This window comes from Lepisma saccharinum, chromosome 3, assembly GCF_977018435.1.
Source record: "Lepisma saccharinum chromosome 3, izLepSacc3.1, whole genome shotgun sequence".
NCBI lineage: Eukaryota > Metazoa > Arthropoda > Insecta > Zygentoma > Lepismatidae > Lepisma > Lepisma saccharinum.
This window is the reverse complement of record NC_139231.1, coordinates 75,957,195-75,972,742: the sequence shown is the minus strand read 5'-3', so window position 1 is coordinate 75,972,742 and position 15,548 is coordinate 75,957,195. Positions and strand designations below refer to the sequence as shown.

Sequence of the window (15,548 nt, the reverse complement as noted above, 5' to 3'; positions counted from 1 at the left end):
TTAGGGTCGTCACCGAGAGTCAAGCCAGTGTTTCTTCGGACCGAATGACGACTCCCGAAGGATTCTTGGCCGCTGAGTCTGTTCCGGGGATATCGCCACGTGTTCCAATGTCTGGAGTCAGCAGTCCCACTGGAGATGCTGGAGGGGATCAACACACCCACAGGACAGGACAGGTAGCAATTTTGCTCGTTGAGCACAAAACCAATTTATTTATCTTGTAGTCGTTTTCCTGTGGTACTTTTGAACAGGTTGTCTGTACTCTGTTAACTCAGAATCTGAATAAAACATCTTCTCCTCGCCCTATGTAGCTTCCCTCCCGCAATGCAGTACAACATTTCAAATTTAATGCGGAATCTCGCATACATTTGCCTTATTTATGTCATATTCGCTTGTGCACTGATACAATCATATTTTCGTAGGATCCAGACACTGCCATTCAACATGTTGAGAGAATAGATGTCGCAAGACAGGAGATGGAGATGGAGTTAGAGAAGTCAATGGATGGACTTGAAGAAAGACGGCAAAGAAGAAGCAGGCCAAGGAGGATTTCTGATAAAAGAGAAGAGGAGGCAGAGGAGGAAGAGAGTGTGGAAGAAGGAAAAAACAGGAGGGACAGAAGGAAGTGGCGTGGGGACACGAGAGCGCGGACAGAAAGCGAAGACAGTGAATTTGTGGAAGAGGAAGATGAGAAAGAAGTCGCAAGCAGGAAGAGGAGGAGACGGAAAGGCAAATACAGAACTGTGAGACGAAATAGAAAAAGCGAGGAAGGATATAGTGAATCCGAAGTTGACAGAGACAAAGAAAGTGATGTGGAAAATAAGCAAAGGTTTAGTGATAGGAAAAGGCGTAGTGAAAAGAGTTACACGAACAGATCGAAGAGAAGGGACAAAGATTCTGAAATTGATGACAGTGAGACTAATTACGAGGACATTTTGGAAGAGCATGAAAGGAGACGAAAAGGAAGGAGAAAAAGAAGCGCTAAGAGAAAAAGAGCAGCGGGTTTGAAGAAAACATCACAGAAAGATAAATCAGAAGAGAATTATCCAGACGAAAGCATTGAAGAAGATGAGCAAGTTCTGCATGTGAAAGAGGAAGAGAAAGAGCTTAAAGAGAATGCAGGAGAGGAAGAAGTCTGCCAAAAAGAAGATGAAGTGTTAAGGAAAAAAAGTGCTGAAGTCAGACAAGAAGATGAGAAAGAAGTACTGGAAGTTAAAAGTGAACTTAAGGAAAACACAGTGACAAATTATAATAACGAAGCTGTTAATGAAAAAAAGGAGGAAGACACAAACGAAGAAAAACCGTCACCGGCTATTTCTATTGCAAGTGGTTCGTCAGAAGCAACTAGTTTATTAAACGAAAGTAGACAGGGTATAGCATGGGTTATAGGGGAAACAGAGGCGAAGGAGATAAGGAAGGCTGTAAAACGCGAGAAAAGTGTCAAAGAAAAGAAACTAAAATCAGCGAAGCAGAAAACTGTAAAGGTCGAACAACCAAAACGCAAAATAAAAGACAAGAAAAGTGTTCAACAGAAAGAGAAAGCTCCAAGTGTAGTTACGAAGAAGATAACGGCGAAGAGAAAAGAGAAAAAAGGTGAAAATGACGAAAACAAGAAGTTGACGAGAAATGAAAAAAAGAAAGCAGAGAAGGTGGAGAGTGAGACAGCTACATTAGAGTCTGAGAAAACATCACAAGAATCAAGGGAAACGGATGTGGATGAAAAAGAGAAGAAGGAAGTATGTCAAGAGGCGAACGAAGACGAGGAAAAGGAGGACCAGTTTGATGATAACTTAGCTGAAGAGAGTCGCCAAGAGGAAACCAAATCATCAGGAGAAGAAGTTCGTGAAACAAATGGGAGTAGAGTGTCATATGTCATAGCAAAGGATGACGACATTATTGAAACGCCCAAAGAAGATGGAGAAAAAGAACTTGTGACTGAGGGCGAAAAGATTGTGGAGGAAGAGAAAAGCTCAAGCGCTAAAAGCATTAAGTCTAGCGCGAAGAACAAGGTGAAGAAGGAACGGAAGAAGGAAGACTCCAATGTTTTGAAAGAAGAAAAAGGTAACTGTCCACCGCTTCTCGAATTAACGGACGAGAACGGTTATCTGAAGGATGCTTTAGCGGAAGCTGAAGAAATGGAGCTTTCAGGGCAGTCGTCCATTAGAAGTCAAAATGGGGTGGACTCCGGTGTGATGGATTCCAGTCTAGAAGCGCCGAAAGCTGAAATCACCCAGGAAGAAAAGAGGAGGAGCGCTGCGAAAACGAAGAAGGGAGGAGTCAACACTCGGAAAGTGAGAGACTTGGAAGCACACGAACTGGAGGAAGATGCTAAGAAAACCAGGGAGATTCTAGAACGTCGAAAGGCATCCATTTCTGTTACGCAGGCTGTCCAGAACAGTATGAGAAAGTAAGTACCAATTTACATCATTCCATTCCGAGCTGCTTGCATGAATGTACTATTTAAGAATACTGACAAATCCAGCACCCATGAATTACACAGATTGTTTTTAATTCTGTCAATTTGTTTATAGATAAGTAACATTGGATTTAGTTACACTAATTTGTTCCTATTGAAACACATTGGTTATAATATGTATTTGAAGAGTGCATTTGTCTTAAATTGGTCGTACTGAATTGTACTGTAGCAGAAGTCTTCTCATTTTTATGTAGGTTTATGCTTGCAAAACTGGATAATATTGCCGTTGTTAGAACTAATTAAACGCACTCTGAAATTTCTATAATTTTATTCCATTCTGGCAGACACGCGGGGCAATTGGAACAAATTGGCATAAAAAAGTCGATGCAAGATTGTTTTTCATGATAAGATCATGTGTGTCGGAAGGGTGCGGATCGGACAGGTCCGTCAACCCAAAGTAAGTATATATATAGTTGAGAAAGTAGCGCAGTCTTCCCTCCCGAAGCTGAAAAAAGAGGGTCGTGGGCGGTCCCAACCCTGACGTCACTCACAGGACAGGGGTGACTCTGTCACTGACCTTTCCGCTTGTTATAGGATCTGCATTTGTGCGAGAGAGTGTGAAAGTGCCTTGTTTTTCCTTTTTCTGTAGCTTGTGTGATAGTGGAGAATTTTTTTGCAACAACAATAACATTTAAGGAAGATGCCGTGCAATTGTGCTGTTGCTTTGTGCCCGAACAACGCAAGAAATACTGTAGGTGTAAGCTACTTTTCGTTCCCAAAGGATCCGATTACGTACAAGATATGGGTTTCAAAGTGTAAGAGGTTAGATCCTGTTAACGCCAAAACAGCGACAGTGTGCTCATCGCATTTTCTGGATGCTGATTACGAACGGAACTTAAAAGCAGAACTGCTGAGCATTGCCTGTAGACCGCAACTTAATAAAAACGCTGTACCAAGTTTAAATTTGCCTGGTTGTGTGGTGAATTGTAGTAGTGTGCAACAGCCAAATGACATAATTGATCGAAGTGGACGTGCCAATAAACGTCAGATTAGAAAGCGAGCATTGGAAAAACTTGAAGAGTTGTCTCCTCGCAAAAGAATTTGCATGGCACATAATTCAGAGACTTTGAGTACTGGAAATATATCCAATCTGCAACAAGATAGTGAGTTCGAAACGCTGACAAAGAAATTAAAATGTGCTGAAGAACAAATAAAGAAACTGCAGACACTACATGATGAAAGTGCTAAGAAAGTAAACAAAGTAAAGAAACAATGCAATCGTTTATTACATAAAGTGAAGAATTTACAAATTAGCAATAAAAGTTTGAGGCAACAGTTAGTAAAACTTCACAAATCAAAGCAATCTGCTTTCAATGTGTCTAAGAAAGTAAGGGAAATTCTTCGACCAGTGTTTTCCTCCAACCAAATCGAATGTCTTCTTAGCCACAAAAGCAGACCGAAACTGTGGTCGAGAAGTGATATTGTAAGTGCATTAGCACTTAGGCATGTGTCAAGAAAAGCTTACACCTACATGAGGAAAAATATGAAAATCCCTCTTCCAAGCATTTCCACTTTGCGTCACTGGACAAAAAGTTTCAAGTGTAGACCAGGCCTTCTGAAAAGTGTTATTGATGTTATGAAGAGTTATGGAGAATCACTTCAACCACACCAAAAGTGCTGCGTATTATGCTTCGACGAAATGAATATATACTCCAAAGTTGCGTACGATGCTGAGAGTGACACTGTCATGGGACCGTTCAAGAATGCACAGGTAAATAATTTATTACTTTACTTACAAGTAGAATTAACAAGTTATTTATATAATGTTAGAACGTAACAGAAGTCAAATTCTAGCAAAACGAATGAGCAAGTAATCATTTTCATTCATTCATCATTGAGAGATTTTCCGATGGCGCAGTTCTGGAGTTGTCACCTTTCAATCAAGTGGTCCCTGGTTTGATTCCCGGTGGAGGCACATAGTGGTTAGGATCCCACTTTAAACTGTAGGTCCAGTCCCGATTAGCCTTACTGTGCATAAAGTGGACTTAAAACACCAAATCAATCCAAATCATTCATCATTGACTGCGGAGTTTTTCCGCTGCAACCTTCATCTTTTTCTATCTTGCGTTAGCGTGTGCGCGCGTGTGTATTCTTACTGTGTTGGAAATGTGAAAAGATATAAGGTAAAATATGAATAAAATTGCTAGGGTGTGTTCACCAAAACTCAGCGTTAATTTTTTGACTGAAGTTTTTCTAATAGAAGTAAACTACTTTAAAGTCCTTAAAAAAGTGTTACATAGCATAATTAAGAATGAAAAATACATATTAAAATTTGGAAAGACACATCTCGATAGACTGTGTTATCAGGATGAAGTACTAAATTTATTAGTAGTTCATAATGAGATTATTATCAAGTATTAATACCGTAATTATTGCTCGAAACTCAACATTTTAATGACAAGATTTTAGAAGGTTTTTTTTTTTTTTTACAGGTCATTCTGGTTCGCGGGTTGTACGCCCCATGGAAACAAACTGTATACTACAACTTCAACACACAAATGACTAAGGAGATCTTATATTTAGTAATATCAGCAGTGCAAAGTGCGGGCTATGAAGTTGTTGCGTGTGTTTCCGACTTGGGAGGTGGAAATATAAGGGTTTGGCGAGAATTAGGTGTCGCTTCGAGTCATCCTTCGTTTGTGAATCCGAATGATAAGGGACGGAACATTTGGGTATTTGCAGATACTCCACACATGCTTAAATTGCTAAGAAACCATTTTATTGATAAAGGTTTAGTCTTGCCATCGCAGAATGTCGTAACAAAAAAAGTCATACAGTCAGTGTTAGATAAAAATGAAAGTGAACTTCATTTGCCTTTATCGATAACGGATGCACACATTTGCGTATCAGGTCGCGAGAGACAAAGAGTATTCTATGCCGCTCAGTTATTTTCTAGAAGGACAAGCAGTGCTATATGTTATTTCTTCCCAAATGAAGTTGAAAGTGCAGAATATTTCGCATTAATTAACAACTGGTTTGACATAATGAATTCATATGTTAAAGAGAATTTTGATGTTAAATTAAAAAGTGCTTTTGGAGTGCATCTTGGACATCAAACCAAGGTGTTAAATGAAATGAAGCAGGTCATCGAAAGTGTTCGCGTGAAAGGACATGGAAAATTGTTGCCTTTTCAGCAAGGAATGATACAATCTATCAACGCATTATTTGGGCTCTATCAGGATATGAAACAGAAACACAATATGAATTTTTTACTGACTGCAAGGTTGAATCAGGATGCAATTGAAAATCTTTTCTCGCGTCTTCGTGGCATGGGAGGTTTCTATGATCACCCTCTCCCTACAGAATTTAAAAACCGACTTAGGCTGCTGTTGTTAGGAGTAAATATAGGACAACTTCCCCTAAAAATGCCAACCAGGGATCAGTGCGAGAATGAGGAATTACACAGTAGGACATACAATAGTGTTTTTAGTACGATGGTGTCTGACCTTTTACTTGACAAAGAGGAAGGCGAATCAAAGACGAAGGATAACACCGATGGCAGCGAACTCCAGTTTCCAACAGAGTGCAGTGACAACGAAGCCCACGACTGTTCCAAGGAAGGTTTATATTATATCGCAGGTTTCATTGCGCAAAAGTGTCGGCATTTAGATAAAGATTTGGGTTCTCGTACGGACAGTCTTCCTCCCGTTCGTCAAAAAGAGAAAAAATGGGTTGACATAGTGTCGCGTGGTGGACTGTATAAACCTACTGAAGAATTTTTCCAAATCATTGAACAAATGGAAAATGCATTTTGTTTATACAATCCTCCTGGTGATTTAAGCAGGGAATGTGGAGTAATGAAAACAATGAGGAAATTATTACTTTTCAGGTTTGCTATGATAAAGAAGGAAATTATAGATTTATTTGTCAAAACTCGGACATACATTCGTATCAGGCATTTAAATTCGAAAATTAAACACAATCGAAGTCTGCTCAAGAAAGGTAAAAAATGGTTGTTATCTAATTAATGCCAACCTGTAGTCAGGCATGACTAACTTTGGAGCGGGAACTTGTGATCTAATTTACATTAATGTATATTTGACTTTGAGAACAAATGAGAAACAAGTACTCAATATTTTGTGTGTGTTGACGCTTCACGGGATATAAAAAGCCATCTATCCAGACTCTGAAATGAAGCGTGAACAGAGTGTGAAGTGAAATAACAATAGTGTTTGGATTATTTATGTTTGCTACATGTGCGCAGTGCAGTGTGTGAGCTTTTTGTGTATTTCCTGGCGTTTTGTTAATGCTTCTTTCCTGGACATGGTAAGTCACATTTATCAATTAATTTTAACTTGTGCATTGTAGTATATTTTCTTTCATTTGTATTTACATTTTGGTATTTTGATATTGTAATGTCTCGGCCCCAGTGATTTATTCACTAACTTCGCCCTAACACTCCACACAGTTTTTAAAAAAGGACAACTTTGTGGTTATTTTGGCTCTAAGTATACCTTTTCACCCCCATAAACACGAACTTACACCCCTAAAAGAGAAAATTCTGAATAGACCTCTGCTCCACCCCCGAGCCGGCTTTCCCGCTTTTCATTACATGTTAATTATATTGATAGTTAACCTTCGGCGACACAGTTTACTAGATATAGTCTGCTCTATACATATACATTTACTTACACACACACGCTAGAACATTCAATCGATTTTTAAGACAAATTTATTTCCAAAAACACGGAAGAAGTATATATGAATTCCTATGCCGTTGCTTGTGCTCGTCTTTGACATGTCCTGTGTCTGACGTCATCCGTGGAGGTTTACGAATGGTTCCGAACTTTTCCGAACGCCAGACTGCACCTCCCTGCGTCAACCCCCCTGCAAATTGACATTCTTCAAATTACAACAAAAAAAGAAAGCTTGTTACTTTTATTGATAAAAACAGAAATAAAGTTGAATTAGTTATTCGAACGGAATAACAAAGTAACAAAATACGATAAATTGAAAAACAGTATAAAGAACAGGGAACAGTTTATGCTTTAATCTTCTGCCATTTAAACTAAAGCAAAAATTGTTTCACAATTGTCAATAATCCTAAACTTAGAGTTTTATGTGAGACAGCACACAAACACTAGGGCTAAAATTTCCTACCAATTATTCAAGCTTTTTAAAAAAGAAATGTATAAAAGTTAACAAAATAGTATAACTATACATTTCGGTACACTATCTATGTGAAATGTAAAACAAAAAATAACGAAAAACAGTTGTCCTGTTCCACTATGGTGGATCGAGTAGGAAAATCTCCCCCAAGTACATAATAATAATACATGTGGAATGAAATTTGTTTTCATTAGCTTATAATAGTTATTATTTTATAATAATAATAATAAACACACTAATAATAATTGTCATTATTTCTAAGATTTATCAATTGAATAACCTCCTACAAGAAAAATTTCTGGCGTCGCCCATGGATAAGGTGTAAGTTGTAGGAATTTCAGCGTGTTTTTCAATAAATCCCCAAAATCAGCAACTTTCTTCTGACTGCACATTAGCACTTCCTTCTTTATTTTGCTATTAGTTTCTCTTTAGTTTAGATTGTGAAAAGTTGTTAGCAGGTGACTTGGATAAGAAGATATTGAGAATAAGATAAGAAGGGTGGGGCAGAGAACAGTCCAGGATATGTCATGTCATGTCGTCGAATATGCTTGGTACCGATATCCTGGACTGTTCTCTAACCCGCTCTTCTCTTCGGTGTACCAAGGTTGCCTACATGCAAGGAGCACATTTTCCACGGGGCCTCTTTTAAAAGACTCACCCAGTATGTATAATGTGTGTGTGTATATATATATATATATATATATATATATATATATATATATATATATATATATATATATATTTATATATATATATATACACACACACACTGGGTGAGTATATATATATATATATCTGTGTGTGTGTGAATCTAATTATAATTTTCAGTTAGTTCTCTTTTTACAGTCACTGATGTTGAAATAAAGGATCGAAATGTCACATGTTTCTCGCCGAATGTTAAGCAATATAAATCAGGTTTTAAATACAACAAAGATTAGTGTCATTTTTGCAATTAAGAAAGCTCTTTGAAGTCCCAAGCATTTATACGTTGGTGAAATAATTCTGTCATTGTTCTGCAGTGAGTAAGAAAGACTACAAAGTATGGATTTATTTTTTATATTTAATGATGAGTACAGCTTGTCTTTTGAAATCGCGATTTTCGTGGAAAACAACACGGAAATGCAGAGTAAAATAAGACAGATTTTTAAAACAAGGTACACTAAAAAAATTATGGAAAGCAATGAAGTTTCCCAAGGTCGGAAGTTACTCTAATTTCCTGTTTCGGGTGCTTTGATTTGAAATATTGTTTTTGAAATGGGAATGCATTCATTATACCTAACTCATTAGAGGAAAAGTAGTTTCAACAGCAGCCAATATCATCTTGATTTGGCCGTGTGAATGTTATACCTATTCGTGAATTGTGTTTTCTATGTTTAATCTGCAATATGAAAGCTGTTAGCACGAATGTTGTATTAATTCACATAATTAAAGTGCCAAACTCCTATAATTGGAATAGTTGTTAAACTTAAATTCAATCCATAATAAATTAATTTTGACACTAAAATTATGCTGCACATTTTTCGTCTGAGTGTTACGTGTTTCTATTCTGCTTAAGAAACGTGGTTAATGTATTCAGGTTTATATGTGTATATTGCAATATTGTCGTTTTGACATTCCATTAATAATACAGTAACACAATTATGTCATTACTCACAAAGAACTGCCAATTTCTGTTCCTTACTCTCAGGTGGAGGTTGGAGCAACGTTTGGAGTCTTTTCTGTTGTACTCGTATATTTTCACAAAGCTGCTTCCGTTGATAAAGGTTCAATGGTTTCATTTGCCAGATATGGTTGCGAAGGGACCCCGTTCAGGGTTCAGAGATTTCTAATTTAAATAATAGTGTTTTATGATGCAGTTTTACAAGCTTACACGCTTGACTCGCTATTTTTACAGGTACCAACTTGAACGTAGGATCTTCCAAGAACTTCTAGAGCTTAAGCGATTGCAAATACGCGCTGGCAGAGCCAACGAGAACATGCTGGTGAAGAGGCTGGTGGACGAATACAAGAAAGCAGGGCTAATCGTTGGGCTACGGCAGTATGATGGTCCCTACACATTTCGAATCTTCGAGAAGTATTTGTATGGTAAGCATTTATGTTCCGTTCGTTCGTTAGGGGTTTCCTTCATGTCATGAAATTAATACAAGATATACTTAGTTCATCGACCTGTTTACTTATTTTGACGTTGATGAGTAGAGGACAAAACATTGAATGTAAGGTTTTTGTTAAAGATACGAACCCGGCGTTCGTGTGGTATCAGGGATGATACAGAGACCATAATTTAAAAATCAAAACGAGATCGACCCTTCGAGACTTGTCGAAATTGAGAACAGGGAAATTGAAAAAAACGAGACTTATTTTCCAAGTGTCTCGTTTCGTTCTTGAGTTTAGCTACTTGCAATGCAAATTACATGTAATTTCTTTCCAAATCGAATATACTTTATTTTGAGACTTACTTTAGACATACTAAAAATATGAATGATTGAATGTCGTTATTTAACGTGAAGAAAATTATGATTTTAACTTTTGTTTTCGTAAGTATATTTTTACACTTTTGAGATAAGTCGATAATGACACATTCATTTTAAAATTCGAAAGGAGACCAAGACCAGCATTTGCAATTCTAGGCGAGACAAACAGGATATAACATTCACAAAACGAAAAGAGACTGGCCAAATCTTGTCGCATCTTGATATCACCTCTGCTTGGAACGATGATAAAATTACAGAAAAGGTTTAGATGGTGTTTCAATCTTCTGCCTCGTGATAAAAATCAATGACCTTAACCACAGAGTGGAGGGGGGGGGGAGACAGCTGTAGTGTTTGAATTCACTCCACTTTCTTTGCATGTCTCTTCTAACATAATGCTTCTTACGAATTTAATTGACAGAAGATTTCTTGCATTCAAATCGCCCGGTGGTCGAATGCATTGTGTGCTCTTGTCGCCCAAAGTTTTGGGTGCGAATCCCGGCTTGAGCATGAGTGTTCATTTATGGTTTCTATTTGTATTTCTTTTCTGGATCTTAAGCTAATAGCAACAATAACGATGATTAAATGATGAAACTGATGAAGAAACCCCTGGGTGACCGAGCATGTTGGATGATTAATTCACGCTCTCTCCCTCAAAAGGTTCAGAGTTCGAGTCCTGGCCTAGCTTTTAAATGTTACTTCGTAAGTGTAACTTCATTTTATCATCCCTCATCCTTTTCGCCGCTATTAGCCTAAGGGGGCAGAATGGCGACATAACATAAAAAAATAAGTAAAAATTAAAATACCATCCATACCTAGGTCGGGAATCGAACCAGGAACCTTCAGTGGCGAGATCATTCATGCTCACCGTCACGATTAATATAATGAGATAAAAAAAACGGTGTACTGTGTGAAAATAAAGATGCGAAAATGTTCTTTAAAGAATCGAAATATGAATAATTCGATTTGAAACAAACTGATTTCAATCTTTAAATATATGTATATTTATTACCGAAATTCGCTCGCAAATATTCTTCGATATTTATAATCTGGTGCACTTTATCTTGGAACCTGCGCTGTTATTGACAAACGTAACTTATAGCAAAAAGGAAGTAGCTGATTGCGAAAGATAAGAAACGTTGTCTTTCTTGCAGATCAGCTTCATCTCCTGCAGACGTCAGATACCAAAGTGATTCCCAGACTGAAACCTTCGGATGATCTCGAGAAGCTGTCCGTTACGCTCCGAAAATCAAGGTCGCCCTTCGATAATGTTCCTGACAACCCTATTCAGTGCACCCACGGGACCCATCGATGCTACCACGCCGCGCATGCATATACGGGGATTCCTTGTGCCGCATACAGTAAGTGACTTTTATTATCTGGGCTATGTAGAGATCTCCCATGTAAAAAGGTTGGTAAAGTTCAATTCTAATTCATGCACAGATAGACTAATCGAGACTGGCTTATGTTGGGAACCGAGTCATTAAAATGTGCCTCCTTGGTTATCGAACCCCAGAACAGTTGAACGCTAGCCACTACTAAATTCCATCACCAGAGTTGGCTGGTCTGAAATCATTATAAACATTCTTGTCTGCGTAGCTTATTGGTTAACGTTCGCGCAGTAATGGGAGGTATCCTGGATTTGATTATATATTTTTACGGTCTAAGAACCAGTGTAAGGAGTCGAACCAGGGGTGCCCACAGGGGAGATTCATGAAGCGCCTGCGTCATGGGAATTGTTTTGGAGGGGGACAAAATTTTATAGTTTAGCTACCAATTATACATATCTTCATACAAAAATGGGGGTGATCGTTTCATTTGATTGACTTCTAGTTATGGTTATTATGTACAGTTTTTTTACCTGCCTGTGGGTGATCGCTGCGATGGGGTTGAAATGAAACGCAACCGCTTATGCCTTTAGAATCAGTTTGGAAGGGGGTACACACTGTTCGCATTTATACAAATACAAGGTTAGTCAAGCAGACAAAATGTTAAAAATAAAGTGCAGTACACTAACAATGGCAGTGAGCCTAGGCAGTTTTGTAAGTTTTATGTACAGCGCCTTGAATAAGTAGTGTGGAAAACGACCAGAAAACTGGTTCCCGAGGCGAATGACAACATAGATGGCAGTGCTATCAGTACCGCAACTAATTTTCTTATTAAAGTAATACAGTTAGTATTTGAAATATTTTGTGTAGATTTGTAAACTTAGTCTAATTCAATAGTTTTAACATTTTCTTAAGAAATATATAGGTTATTATGAAAATATAATTATGAGTTAGTTTCTAACGCGCGCGAAAACTACAAAATTAAACTATACTTTTTATCAAACTGGCTAAACTAGTAGTGTAATTGATGATATAACCATTTCGAGAAAGTATGAACCCCTCTCAGGCAGATTTGGCTACACTTAAAACTAGCTCAACATGCCCATATGAGCTTTTTGCTCAAGTGTGGAACCCTGTCTAATCCAAGATTTTTGTAAAAATGCCCTCGGGAATTTCCCGTGAAAGTATGACCCCCCTCAGATTGATTTGCCTACACTTATAAAAGACACTTCTGTGAGATTGTTGTCCATAATCCTGTCAAAAATATGCCCCTCTTGATATTTTTTTTGGCCACACTTAAAACTAGGCCGAACGTATTAACACCGACACACACACACCCACACACACACATATTTACTTCCGGTCTAAGTTCAATTGGGCACCAGGCTCAACTTGTATATCTAGTATTAAGATAATGTAATTCTTCTAGAATTGCTCTGTGACTCTCTCATTTCTTACATCATAAACATATGATTTTTCCCCTATAAGAATAACACTACATATGGTGTCATCAGGGAGTGTATCATGGAATTCACATATAATTTTAATGTTTGTCCTGTCATTTACCACAACTTGTTTTCTTTTTGAAGTGTTGATGACAAACATGGGTCTCTGTGCTTTGAATTCATCTGGTGTGTAATACATGTCAGTATTGCCAGTAGTGACCCTTTTGTATGCTGTAAATGCCTCATATAATTTAAGGAAATCATCCTTGGACTTGTCTAAATTATAATTTTCTCTAGGAAATACCTCATTTCTGCCATTTTTAAGATATATGTTCTTGATGTTGCAGCTATCAAATTTACTTGAATTTTTTTCCTGATTATTGTGTCTTCCAGTCTGAAACAGTACCACCACAAAATCTGGCATGTCATATTGTATACTGGAGAATGAATTTGTAGCATCAAACTCATAATAGGTTCCAGATGCAGGCTTCTGTACACATTGATATGTATAAAATAATAAAGGAATCTGTGGATTTTTTATTATATCTGCTTTGTATTTAAGAGCATAACTGGCTTCATATTCAACAACCGGGATTCTTAGCTCCATAGTCTGAATAATGCACTTGCCCTCATCAGGTAGGGTATTAGGCAGAGCTGCCCCGGTAGAGTTTATTGCACTGTACCTCATCAAAGCATTATTATCATTGGCAGCTCTTCTAAATGTAATTCTTAAACCACCCTTCCACATAATGTATTTGTAATCTGAGAAGAATCCTGGCAACAGGCGCATGGGGAACAGCACAGTGTGGCTTTTAGATAATATCTTATCACCAACCTCAAATCCACCTATTTTGTAGTAAGAAGCCTCGGTTTTGGATAATTTTAGTGTGGCCAAAGCTGTGGAGGTAATGCCGGGATAATCTACTCTGTTTATAACAACACCATGTTTTCTGATCTCAATTTCAGAGAACAGATGTGGCACAAAATTGTCTACCAATCTTATATTTGAATTTGCCGGATAATCTGTACCATCGAGCTTTACAACATCAAATTTGATGTATAGATCTGCTCTGTGGGGGTGTATAAAGCCATCCCCTACATCAAGATCAACCTCAATCTCTGTGTTGGGTTGATTTAAATTTGCAAATGTCCTCCTGTTTGGGGGGAATGATTGTAGCTCATAACTCTCAATATTTTCCATTTTTTTCTTGTATGTATTTTTATTTAAATATTAATCTCTATGATTGCAGTTGTTGTGGCTCCAGCAAAATCAACTAATACTTCTTTTTCATTAGTGACCATCAATTCAATGTAGTCTATTCTATTATGGCACAAAGGAAAATATAATGTTGGGGATGGATTGTAGATGATGGGCTCCATAAATTCAGAGTTAGGTTTGAATGTTGCAATAATGCCGGTTTGTTTGTGAGTGCCTATGCCATTTGATTTGGTGATCATACCCTCGGCCACATTACAGTGAATATTTAGAGTCTCTATGGCTAAGAATTTATGTATATTAATAGCAGTGTGTTTGATGGCTGGTTCAAGTTTTGTGTTGTTCTCAAATCCTAACAGCTCTCCTATAGTACCCAGATCCACTGTCTCTGTAGCAGATACAATCTCTACTCTGTGAGTGACAGAATTTTGACTTAACACTACACCTCTGGGTAATTGAGCATTTAGAGTGGACAGATTATACTGCCCTGGAGTGATGACAATTTTTTGATCACCAACTGCAATTGTGTTGTTGTGGTGTGTAATATTTGGGATCAAGTACATGCCATAAAATGCTCTGAGAGCTATTGTTTTGGGATACACTATGTCATCATGTAATCTGAGTTTCAATATTGAATTTTGGCTGGTGAGATGAAATACCCCCATGATGTTTCAGATACCACAAGGCCTTTTGAAAATTTTCAATTGATGGTTTATTTATTTGAGACATATATCTAAGAACAGATAAACACAAATGTCCACAATTAACATCTTTGAAATTTTGAACACGGGCATTATTGTAATAAAGATTAGCTGAATTTAGATATTTTATTAAATTTTCAGGTGGAACACCTCCAAATGAATCAAACACAAATGCCTCATTTTTTAAATATTTAAGATAACAGATCCAGTGAGTGCCCTGATTTTTGTACTTATCCAAATTAACAATGCCACACTCTTTGTTGAGTGGTTGCTCTGGCAAAGAATCAGACATGTACATACCTCTAAAATGTTTGATGCCCAGTGGCTTGATTAAAGCTTGAATATCTTGGTTTGTAAGCGGCTCTTGTTTTTTTTAAACTTATTCATGGCTCTCTTAACACCTTTGCCTTGTTTCTCCATGGCCAGGTTATGGCGCCTCTGCTCATCTAATTCTGCCTTATTCTTTTTGGCATCTATTACTGTTTTTGCTATGGCAGCTGATCCCCCAGCCAAGCTCCCCACAGCCCCGAGAGCAGCTAAGATGGCAGGGATAGTAAATATAAATCCCCCCACATGTGATTTTTTTCTTGATTGCTGTAATTTTTTTAATTGGTGGGTGCTAAGCAACAATTTCATACCATGGCCCTTGGCAATACAAGAGCTTTTTTTCTTGCGCTGCTTTTTGGTTAAAAGGCTATCAGTAGTTTTAAGAGATTTAAGACCTGCATAAGGTATCTGAAACATAACACCCTTGGCCTTCATTCTAGGTTTATTATATACATATTCACAGCCCCCACCCCAATTTTTG

At 37.6% G+C, this 15,548-nt stretch overlaps 1 protein-coding gene and 1 long non-coding RNA gene across 3 annotated transcripts in view; one reads left to right on the top strand and one right to left on the bottom strand.

Moving 5' to 3' along the window:
• LOC145985166 (uncharacterized) overlaps window positions 1-15,548 on the bottom strand; it is a 252,061-nt gene that overhangs the window by 165,010 nt on the left and 71,503 nt on the right. The window lies entirely within an intron of this gene.
• LOC145985165 (uncharacterized) overlaps window positions 1-15,548 on the top strand; it is a 175,328-nt gene that overhangs the window by 143,430 nt on the left and 16,350 nt on the right. For both annotated transcript variants that reach the window (XM_083118854.1, XM_083118853.1), the window contains exons 9-12: window positions 5-173; window positions 420-2,404; window positions 9,477-9,667; window positions 11,205-11,411. In XM_083118854.1, coding sequence (XP_082974980.1) covers window positions 5-173; window positions 420-2,404; window positions 9,477-9,667; window positions 11,205-11,411 — 2,552 coding nt within the window. The remainder of the gene's footprint in view (window positions 1-4; window positions 174-419; window positions 2,405-9,476; window positions 9,668-11,204; window positions 11,412-15,548) is intronic.